Here is a 12,470-nt window from a genome sequence, read left to right on the forward strand (position 1 = left end):
GTTACTGACTTTGTCAAACCCTGCTAAATATCACAGTTACTGACTTTGTCAAACCCTGCTAAATATCACAGTTACTGACTTTGTCAAACCCTGCTAAATATCACAGTTACTGACTTTGTCAAACCCTGCTAAATATCACAGTTACTGACTTTGTCAAACCCTGCTAAATATCACAGTTACTGACTTTGTCAAACCCTGCTAAATATCACAGTTATGAAATGACAGAGTGCTTTTGATGGCCAAGGAAGTTTTTCAAAATTCTCCAATTTTTAATTTTCTGAAATAATAGTGATTTCAAGCTCCTATGTATTTGTTAGATTACTTATATGTTATATATTATAAATTTTCTGTGGAAAGTAAGTGATATATTAGTTGAGATGGAGACAGTAAAATACTGAGACATATACTTGACATAGTAGATTTTCTTCTTAAAATTTGAAAGTATATTGTCTATGTTTTGAATTTTGAATAATTCTTTAGATATAGCCCTGTATTTTATCTTATACATCATTATAAACTCGCAATCTGAAGATTTGTTTATGAAAAATGATTTGACAAAAACAGAAAAAATGGATAAAATAAGAAATTTAATTTTATAGTAAATATTTCCATAAACTTACAGAAACACATCACAACACATCTTAATGAAAATTATAAGATTTTGAAGTTTATCAAAATTAATCTATTTTTTTCACCTACTATTTCAGTTGTACATTTCATCACTATCTTCTCTTCAAGAAAAAATTCTAACTTAACACATATTGTATATCTCAATCTAATGTCAGTGATATAAAGTATACAAATTAATTACTAATAATTGACTGATCTTAAGTCACTCATCACACTCCAATGTACACTGTGTCTCCCCACACTCCAGTGAACACTGTGTCTCCCCACACTCCAGTGAACACTGTGTCTCCACACACTCCAGTGAACACTGTGTCTCCCCACACTCCAGTGAACACTGTGTCTCCCCACACTCCAGTGAACACTGTGTCTCCCCACACTCCAGTGAACACTGTGTCTCCCCACACTCCAGTGAACACTGTGTCTCCCCACACTCCAGTGTACACTGTGTCTCCCCACACTCTAGTGAACTTTGTGTCTCCACACACTCCAGTGAACACTGTGTCTCCCCACACTCCAGTGAACACTGTGTCTCCCCACACTCCAGTGTACACTTTATCTCCCCACACTCCAGTGAACACTGTCTCCCCACACTCCAGTAAACACTGTGTCTCCCCACACTCCAGTGAACACTTTGTCTCCCCACACTCCAATGAACACTGTGTCTCCCCACACTCCAGTGAACACTGTGTCTCTCCACACTCCACTGAACACTTTGTCTCCCCACACTCCAGTGAACACTGTGTCTCCCCACCTTCCAGTGAACACTTTGTCTCCCCACACTCCAGTGAACACTGTGTCTCCCCACACTCCAGTGAATACTGTGTCTCCCCACAATCCGATATGCACTTTGAGATCATCAACAGTTACCGACAAAAGTTGTCTATCAATTTTAAACTATTCAACACCAATTCTATGTATACCTACAGTATCAGTAACTGGTCCTAAGTAAGGACAGATATATATATACCTACAGTATCAGTAACTGGTCCTAAGTAAGGACAGATATATATATATACCTACAGTATCAGTAACTGGTCCTAAGTAAGGACAGATATATATATATACCTACAGTATCAGTAACTGGTCCTAAGTAAGGACAGATATATATATATATATACCTACAGTATCAGTGACTGGTCCTAAGTAAGGACGGACATATATATATATATATACCTACAGTATCAGTAACTGGTCCTAAGTAAGGACATATATATATATATACCTACAGTATCAGTAACTGGTCCTAAGTAAGGACAGATATATATATATATACCTACAGTATCAGTAACTGGTCCTAAGTAAGGACAGATATATATATATATACCTACAGTATCAGTAACTGGTCCTAAGTAAGGACGGATATATATATATACCTACAGTATCAGTAACTGGTCCTAAGTAAGGACAGATATATATATATATACCTACAGTATCAGTAACTGGTCCTAAGTAAGGACAGATATATATATATACCTACAGTATCAGTAACTGGTCCTAAGTAAGGACAGATATATATATATATATACCTACAGTATCAGTGACTGGTCCTTAGTAAGGACGGATATATATATATACCTACAGTATCAGTAACTGGTCCTAAGTAAGGACATATATATATATATATACCTACAGTATCAGTAACTGGTCCTAAGTAAGGACAGATATATCTGTACCAGTGTACTTACATACCTACCTTTAGACCTGTATGTACACCTCAGTATATCTTAATGCTGCAGGGATATTGTAGCTTCTGGATACAGTATATATATTTCATCAATTCTGACTCTATACACCAGTCTACACCGCTACCAAGGTTATACATTGTCATACTAATCGATGAACGATTCTTAACCTGTACCTGTCGTAAGTGATAAACAATTGTAGTGTGATATATCTTACACAATTGATAGTGACAGTCAAACAATGGTAACTGTTATCTCATCTGATATCTTGTTGAAGATTTGTCAGCTTAAAATTATCAAATTAATTTTAATCTTCTAAATTTAAATTTGATTTCTATAAATAGATTATTTTTCTATACATGTATGTGTTGTCTATCTTTTATTTTAAGATTCACTTATTTCATTAGGAACTAATAGAATATTGGTAATTTTAGTGAATGACAGTATTTCATGATAACCAATCTTCAAGTTGACTGATCTTTATACATCTGTACATTTACATAGAGCTTCAGCTTCTGGCAAGGAATTGTTGTCAGTTTTGTTAACTTAAGAAACAAAAACAGATAAAATTTTGATAAAGTATTAGTGATAAAATATCTATAGTTTTTGTCTTTTTGTAGGAATTGGAATTATCTGGATAGAAAATTCTTACATTTTGCCTATTTCTGTTGTATGATATAATAGAAATATTCAAAACAATTTCTATGAAGCTTACAATGCTTAGTAATTATTTTTAGTCAGCGAATGCTGTGACCTTTGACCTTGATAGATCATGATGTGGATGGAAACTTAAGTAACAACTTATATATATAATTACTTCAGTTTGAAGACAAATAGTTCATTTGATTATGTACACTGGTATTTCCATTGCAAGTACATGTATTTGTATTTAAATATATTTTTTTTCAAAAACACATGTGAACAGTAACATAGTCAGACCAGGTGTTCCCTTCTGCAATACGTCAGAGGTTACGATCACTCTCGTTCTCTGTACCCCTGGAACATGTCATGGCAAAATTGAAGGCACGAGAGAAGTAATTTGATTGGTTCTAGTTGAAAAAAAAACTGACCAATCAAAGATTACATAGAATCGACATCTAACTTCAAAGCCATTACAATAAATGATTATGCAACCTTGAGATTCGTTTGATGTACATCAAATGATTAAACTAGTCTTTTCGTCTTGTCCACAAGTTGTTGCTCATGGGATGTTGAATTTTGCTATGACATTTTCCAGGAGTGCAGAGAGCGAAAGTGATTGTAATTCCTGGAGGGTTGAGAATGAGGTGTTCCAGGTTCTAGCAGAATGATTGTAATCCCTGGAGGGTTGAGAATGAGGTGTTCCAGGTTCTAGAAGAATGATTGTAATCCCTGGAGGGTTGAGAATGAGGTGTTCCAGGTTCTAGCAGAATGATTGTAATTCCTGGAGGGTTGAGAATGAGGTGTTCCAGGTTCTAGCAGAATGATTGTAATTCCTGGAGGGTTGAGAATGAGGTGTTCCAGGTTCTAGAAGAATGATTGTAATCCCTGGAGGGTTGAGAATGAGGTGTTCCAGGTTCTAGCAGAATGATTGTAATCCCTGGAGGGTTGAGAATGAGGTGTTCCAGGTTCTAGAAGAATGATTGTAATTCCTGGAGGGTTGAGAATGAGGTGTTCCAGGTTCTAGAAGAATAGATCATTGAATTGCATGTTAATTTATTTTGGATAAGGTTCCCTTTCTGATTCCTTAACATCACTTTTATATACTCCTGGTACCAAGATATTCCAAAAGTCTTAGTCTTCTTTACGTTTTATTCATTGTTATCTGTTTTGGTTACAGTTTCCTTATGCTATCTGATTGTTCTCCTGGTTAATTGATCATTTGTAGAGATATATAAGGGACAATGCCATGGTGTCCTATACTCTTGTACTGGATATCCAAAGGTAAGCAGGGCGGTTGTAATGTCAATCGTAAAACAAGCACAACAGCTTCACAGTTTGAGTTCTTAAATGAAAATAGAAGGCAAAACACGTTGACCAGTGTTATAGTTTGAAGAACTCAAACTCGGAATCTGTCCTGGTTGTTTATTCTGGATGGTATATACATGAGATTCAATCCAGCCTAGAAACATAGGCCTTGGGAGGAGACGTTGATAAAATAGACCAGGTATTTAAAATAAAATAGAAATTAACTAACTTAAGTCTAGGTGTCTAGTATTTATCTACAAAAGTAATCAGTACTCATTGTTTATCTCTCATCACTTTTCCCACCAGATGTATGACAAGTCATTCTCTTATAACTATTTGTCTGGTCCATGTTTGATTTTCTGATTTCACATTACAAGAAATTGTTGTAAAAACCAAACCTCTCCTGACACATCAGTACAATATTGAGTTTGTAGATACTCAAATGAATATGTGGATGTTCTGAGTACTTGTACTATATGACTGCATGATATAACCAACAGAAACATGTGATTTAAAATATTACAGTGTACTATATGATACTATATATATATATATATATATATATATTATCACTATGGTGACACAGTCACCAGATATACTGTAGGTATATATATAGATAATTATCACTATAGTGACACAATCATCAGATATACTGTAGGTATATATATATATATATAGATAATTACCACTATGGTGACACAGTCACCAGATATACTGTAGGTATATATATAGATAATTATCACTATGGTAAATGATAACATTATCATAATGTACCTGTTGTTTGAATCTGTGACAGTTATTGAGGAAATATCTATATGGCTGGTGCTCTTATTTCAGGAAAGAAATCATAACATTTTAATTAATATCTCCTCATTAATTAATTTTCTCTGGATGATACCTTTCTCTTGTCGGGACTCAGGTGTTTTTTTCACTGATTGTGGGATAGTTTCAGACATTCATCGTATGTGATGTTCTCAAAGTCATGTGAGAAAATTGAAGAAGAATTCCTGTTTTTTTGTGTCGCATGCAGGTGATGGAAATTCAAAGTTGGATTATAAAGGCTTATGAGCATCAGTACTTTGGATTTTAGGTTGCTTTGGTTTCCCTGACAAATTCTGGATTAAAAGACAAATGTTTTGTGTGATATAATTACAATGATGAGAAAGGTTGTATCCCTGATAATAATAATAGAAAATCAAGGATACAGTGTTATGGGTCTGTTGTTGTTGATAGAATGACATTAGATGTAGTGTTATGTGATCCTGTGGTATATAGATATTCATGTTTGATTGTTTTGTTCCTAATACATTAACTTTACAATGATCTCTGACATAAATGTTCAAACTATGATGAGACAATGTCTGGTCTAAGCACCTGGTATGTCACTATCTCAGAAAAAACTGCTCAGTGTCAACAAACACGTCAACAAACACGTCAACAAACATGTCTACAAACACTTCAACAAACATGTCTACAAACACGTCAACAAACATGTCTACAAACACGTCAACAAACTCAGGATTCTGATTTAACAAAATCTGTAGCTCCTTATGAGGTCATCAACAGAAAGGATACTGGCATGAATATTCCTGAAGTGGATGGGGATAACTGGAAATCTGATACAAATATTCATGAAACTGATGGAGATGATCAGACATCAGATCATGATATGAATATTCATGAGAACAGTTTGGAACCTGATTTACATATTACTGATTTGTCAACTATATTTGACTTTACAGGCATGTCATGCCTGAGAGATGCAGCATATGGAAGAATCAGGTCATTTTATAATACTTTGTAGTAAAAAATAGAGGGGCAATCTGAGCTCACTTTATCCAAGATTCCGACAAATTAGTTACATTTCTATAAATAATCAAAATCCTTGAAAATATAAACATGCAAATAAAAATTTACATAGGCAAAATGTTGATCTGTGTGGATAGCTCTAACCACAACAACCATGAAAATGCTATTCTCATGGCATATACAGCTGTATGAATGCATTTTGATAGAAACATGCTATGGAGTGTATTTTTTTATATTACAAGATTTGAGGGATATAGAATATTATGTAATTGTATTAGAAGTGTACAAACTGTTACAGCAGAAATCAAGTAATGAATGGGGATAGATTTGTAAACTTTTATTTATTTTTTCTCCATTTTTTCAGAGCGATGGGGTTTGGGACAGATTTTCAGGGGAAAGAATCCCACGAGTCACTCCTCCGTATCCAGGACTGTGAGATCCGCGTCCTAGACAACATCAAACGGTGTCTAGCAGTCCGCATTGACAGTGACAAAAAGTATGCGGCTTCTCTCAACACTATTGTACAGAGCGCCCAGAAACTTGACACCAATGAATTCCAAGCTCACTGCTCAGTGTTTAAGGTATTTTACGAGATTGGTTAGGGTACAAGTACAACAACAACACACCTAACTGAACGAAGGAATATAGGAAGACTTAAGACAAAGTATAATGAAAAATAATTTTTGTTTTAGTAATAGTACATACACAATTTATTGACTGATAGTTGGGTACACATGTGTAAAACTTACCTGTCTAATTCAGCATCTTTTTCTTGTAACACCTGATTTTGATCAGTTTGAAAATCCTGATCTGATACCCTTTGGAACACAACGTATTGGTCGGTACAACATTTTTTATCCAACAACAGTTTAGGGCTTAACATTTTGATAAATTGAAAGATCTGACACCATTTAGATCAAAATATACACGTCAGTTTGTGTTGTGTAAAAGATCTCCCAACATCAATATTGATCAAATTTACCTGTGTAATCTAACACTTTTTGGGACAGAACATTGATCACCATATCTTTAATGTTGGAAAACACAGGCAGTTTTTGTTTTGAAATAGGACATCAAAAAATATTGGAATAGAAAAGATTTCAACATTTTCAGTCATGAGATTAGGGAGAATGACAAATGTTCAGGTCAGAACAGACCATGTGTTCTGTTACTCAGGGAAATTAAAACATGATGTATTTACTGATTTCCTGGTGATAAGGTGACTGTGTCTGTGTATGATGTACAGGGCTGGGACACCATTGTGAGACAAACTGACCGGTTTGTAAAACTACTGAGACAGAATGTGGAAGAGATGTCGTCAAAGACAATGGAGAAATTAACGGACCTCATCAATGAAAAAAAAGCCTCTAGACGTTTGTATCAAGAGGAACGTAGCAAACTGGACCAGGAGTTCTCAAAGGTACAAAAATCAGGAGCTGCACTTTAAAGTTGGCAAAGAGAATTTCTTTTAATCTAAAATATCAAAACAGATAAAAAAATCAAATACTATTACGTGGTTGTTATAAAGATTCAATTCAGATCGCACCATTATCAATACATAACTCTTCAGTATAGGTAGAGTGTTATGACGTAAAACCAATGTTATTTAAGTAAACTTTTCGGGGGAAATGATTGATAAAATTAAAACTTGTGTTAACATGACCAAAATAGTACATAGTGATAGTATCTATTTAGAGGTGTGTAGACAGTGTGATATTATGACTTTGGAAATCTTTCTTGAAAGAGCTATCAGATTTCATGTCCGTGCATTGAGGCACTCATCCAGCATTACACCAACATACTAATGACAACATAAAACTGCTTTTTATAGATTTATAATTCATAATGTACTGACAAAAAATTTCTACGGAAAAAGTATGTATCAAATAAATTTAAATTTAAATACATATAAAAAATGAGTTCATCAGAAAAGTATAGGTCTATAGAACATAGAGGATTGCATTGTGATTCAGGATACAGATGTACTGGCTGATCAAGTGTTCTGTATGGTAAGTCAATTTCATTTCAGGTTCAGGAGGATGTAAATAAGTACAAACAGGAGTATGGGAAATGTTTACAGCGGGTCAGTCAGGACCAATCCAAGTTCAATGATGTCAAGGCTAAAGGTATAGTAACTGTTAACACGGGTGGGGCGGTATCTGTTAACATGGGTGGGGCTGTATCTGTTAACACGGGTGGGGCGGTATCTGTTAAGACGGCTGGGGCTGTATCTGTTAACACAGGTGGGGCGGTATATGTTAACACAGGTGAGGCTGTAACTGTTATCAAAGGTGGGGCGGTATCTGTTAACACAGGTGGGGCGGTATCTGTTAACATGGGTGGGGCTGTATCTGTTAACACGGATGGGGCGGTATCTGTTAAGACGGGTGGGGCTGTATCTGTTAACACAGGTGGGGCGATATATGTTAACACAGGTGAGGCTGTAACTGTTATCAAAGGTGGGGCGGTATCTGTTAACACAGGTGGGGCGGTATCTGTTAACAGGTGGGGCGGTATCTGTTAACACGGGTGGGGCGGTATCTGTTAGCACGGGTGGGGCTGTATCTGTTTACACGGGTGGGGCGGTATCTGTTAAGACGGGTGGGGCTGTATCTGTTAACACAGGTGGGGCGGTATATATTAACACAGGTGGGGCGGTATCTGTTAACACAGGTGGGCGGTATCTATTAACACAGGTGGGGCGGTATCTGTTAACACGGGTGGGGCTGTATGTGTTAACACGGATGGGACCTTATATGTTAACACGGGTGGAGCTGTATCCTTTAACACAGGTGGGGCTGTATCTGTTAACACAGGTGGGGCTGCATCTGTTAACACAGGTGGGGCAGTATCTGTTAACACAGGTGGGGCAGTATCTGTTAACATAGGTGGGGCAGTATCTGTTAACATGGGTGGGGCTGTAACTATTAACAAAGGTGGGGCGGTATCTGTTAACACAGGTGGGGTGGTATCTGTTAACATGGGTGGGGCAGTATCTGTTAACACAGGTGGGGCAGTATCTGTTAACACAGGTGGGGCTGTATCTGTTAACACAGGTGGGGCTGTATCTGTTAACACAGGTGGGGCAGTATCTGTTAACACAGGTGGGGCAGTATCTGTTAACACAGGTGGGGCAGTATCTGTTAACACAGGTGGGGCAGTATCTGTTAACACAGGTGGGGCAGTATCTGTTAACACAGGTGGGGCTGCATCTGTTAACACAGGTGGGGCAGTATCTGTTAACACAGGTGGGGCAGTATCTGTTAACACAGGTGGGGCAGTATCTGTTAACACAGGTGGGGCAGTATCTGTTAACACAGGTGGGGCAGTATCTGTTAACACAGGTGGGGCACACAGGTGGGGCTGTATCTGTTAACACAGGTGGGGGGTATCTGCTGTATCTGTTAACACAGGTGGGGCAGTATCTGTTAACACAGGTGGGGGTATCTGTTAACACAGGTGGGGCAGTATCTGTTAACACAGGTGGGGTTAACACGGGTGGGGCAGTATCTGTTAACACAGGCAGTATCTGTTAACACAGGTGGGGCAGTATCTGTTAACACAGGTGGGGCAGTATCTGTTAACACAGGTGGGGCAGTATCTGTTAACACAGGTGGGGCTGTATCTGTTAACACAGGTGGGGCAGTATCTGTTAACACAGGTGGGGCAGTATCTGTTAACACTGGGGCAGTATCTTAACACAGGTGGGGCAGTATCTGTTAACACAGGTGGGGCTGTATCTGTTAACACAGGTGGGGGTATCTGTAACACAGGTGGGGCAGTATCTGTATCTGTTAACACAGGTGGGGCTGTATCTGTTAACACATCTGTTAACACAGGTGGGGCAGTATCTGTTAACCCAGGTGGGGCAGTATCTGTTAACACAGGTGTATCTGTTAACACAGGTGGGGGGCAGTATCTGTTAACACAGGTGGGGCAGGTAACACAGGGGGGCTGTATCTGTTAACACAGTATCTGTTAACACAGGTGGGGCGGTATCTGTTAACACGGGTGGGGCAGTATCTGTTAACACAGGTGGGGCTGTATCTGTTAACACAGGTGGGGCAGTACTGTTAACAGGTGGGGCGTATCTGTTTACATGGATGGGGCGTGTATCTGTTTACTGTGGGGCGGTACTGTTTACATGGATGGGGCGGTATCTGTTTAACATGGTGGGGCATATCTGTTAACACAGGTGGGGTGGTATCTGTTAACAAAGGTGGGGCTGTATCTGTTAACATGGGTGGGGCAGTATCTGTTAACACAGGTGAGGCTGTAACTGTTAACCACAGTGGGGCTGTATCTGTTAACACAGGTGAGGCTGTAACTATTAACAAAGGTGGGGCGGTATCTGTTAACACAGGTGGGGCAGTATCTGTTAACACAGGTGGGGCTGCATCTGTTAACACAGGTGGGGCAGTATCTGTTAACACAGGTGGGGCAGTATCTGTTAACACAGGTGGGGCAGTATCTGTTAACACAGGTGGGGCAGTATCTGTTAACACAGGTGGGGCTGTATCTGTTAACACAGGTGGGGCAGTATCTGTTAACACAGGTGGGGCAGTATCTGTTAACACAGGTGGGGCTGTATCTGTTAACCACGGTGGGGCAGTATCTGTTAACACAGGTGGGGCAGTATCTGTTAACACAGGTGGGGCAGTATCTGTTAACACAGGTGGGGCAGTATCTGTTAACACAGGTGGGGCAGTATCTGTTAACATGGATGGGGCGGTATCTGTTAACACGGGTGGGGCGGTATCTGTTTACACGGGTGGGGCGGTATCTGTTTACACGGGTGGGGCGGTATCTGTTTACATGGATGGGGCGGTATCTGTTTACATGGATGGGGCGGTATCTGTTTACATGGATGGGGCGGTATCTGTTTACATGGATGGGCGATATCTGTTAACACAGGTGGGGTGGTATCTGTTAACACAGGTGGGGCGATATCTGTTAACACAGGTGGGGCGATATCTGTTAACACAGGTGGGGCGGTATCTGTTAACACAGGTGGGGCGGTATCTGTTTACACGGGTGGGGCGGTATCTGTTTACATGGATGGGGCGGTATCTGTTTACATGAATGGGGCGGTATCTGTTTACATGGATGGGGTGGTATCTGTTTACATGGATGGGGCGGTATCTGTTTACATGGATGGGGCGATATCTGTTAACACAGGTGGGGCGGTATCTGTTAACACAGGTGGGGCGGTATCTGTTAACACAGGTGGGGCGGTATCTGTTAACACAGGTGGGGCTGCATCTGTTAACAAAGGTGGGGTGGTATCTGTTAACACAGGTGGGGCGGTATCTGTTAACACAGGTGGGGCTGCATCTGTTAACACAGGTGGGGTGGTATCTGTTAACACAGGTGGGGCTGCATCTGTTAACACAGGTGGGGTGGTATCTGTTAACACAGGTGGGGCGGTATCTGTTAACACAGGTGGGGCAGTATCTGTTAACAAAGGTGGGGCAGTATCTGTTAACACAGGTGGGGCAGTATCTGTTAACAAAGGTGGGGCGGTATCTGTTAACATGGGTGGGGCTGACTGTTAACATGGATGGGGCGGTACCTGTTAACATGGATGGTTGGTCACTATTATCTAGGATGGAAAACGATGAAAAATAGTATTAAATTGAAAATTGAAAAATAACAGCGAAAAACTAGTTTGATGAGTTTTAATCTATGACATGTAAGTCATGATGGAAATGTCCTTTTTGCTTTATCAATGGTATTGGACTCCATGTTTACTGTAAACCTATCTGCCTTTCCTGTTTGAGAATTATCAGAGGATTTCACTATTGAAACAGATTTCAGAAAGTTAATCCCAATGAATTGAGACAAAGGATAAAAATCAACTTTTAGTTTGAAGCAAAAAACTTGCAGATAAAATGACCTTGACCATTACTAATTTGACCTTCATCTTGAATGTCCTTTTATCTTTACAGGTAAATCTGGAGCCAAACTGGAGGATGTAAAGAAAAAGTTGCAGCGATCAACGGCAACTCTTCACCGTGTCCATAACGAGTATGTGTTGTCACTGCGTGAGGTTATGGCCCATCAAACTTGTTATCTTACACAGTCCCTACCTACCTTCCTGGACAGTCAACAGACAACACAGGAACAGCTGGTGTATCAATGGTTTGTTTCTATTTTAGTTTAAGATTTTATTTCTTGGCTGGAAAAAGGGATATAGCAGTATGGAGATCTGTCCATCTGTCTGTCTCTCTGTCTGTTTGTCTCATATCATGGGTAATCAACACCATCCACAGTTTTAGCGGGATTGGTTTTGAATTACCTCCCTTTATCAGTCCTTCTTTTCCTTCTAATGGATAATTTGAAAACTAAAACAAGTAACTCAAGACACATAAAAACCAGATGGTGAAAATAATGAATCCAAGT

General features: G+C 39.1%; 1 protein-coding gene across 1 annotated transcript in view; it reads left to right on the forward strand.

Moving 5' to 3' along the window:
- Positions 1–12,470, forward strand: part of LOC132562548 (tyrosine-protein kinase Fer-like) — a 36,618-nt gene that overhangs the window by 7,071 nt on the left and 17,077 nt on the right. Inside the window, exons 2-5 of the mRNA XM_060227293.1 lie at positions 6,433–6,649; positions 7,315–7,488; positions 8,098–8,194; positions 12,017–12,209. Coding sequence (XP_060083276.1) covers positions 6,437–6,649; positions 7,315–7,488; positions 8,098–8,194; positions 12,017–12,209 — 677 coding nt within the window. The 5' untranslated portion in view covers positions 6,433–6,436. The remainder of the gene's footprint in view (positions 1–6,432; positions 6,650–7,314; positions 7,489–8,097; positions 8,195–12,016; positions 12,210–12,470) is intronic.

This window comes from Ylistrum balloti, unplaced genomic scaffold (assembly GCF_031769215.1).
Source record: "Ylistrum balloti isolate Yb309-2 unplaced genomic scaffold, AGI_CSIRO_Ybal_v1 Utg371444, whole genome shotgun sequence".
NCBI classification, from domain to species: domain Eukaryota; kingdom Metazoa; phylum Mollusca; class Bivalvia; order Pectinida; family Pectinidae; genus Ylistrum; species Ylistrum balloti.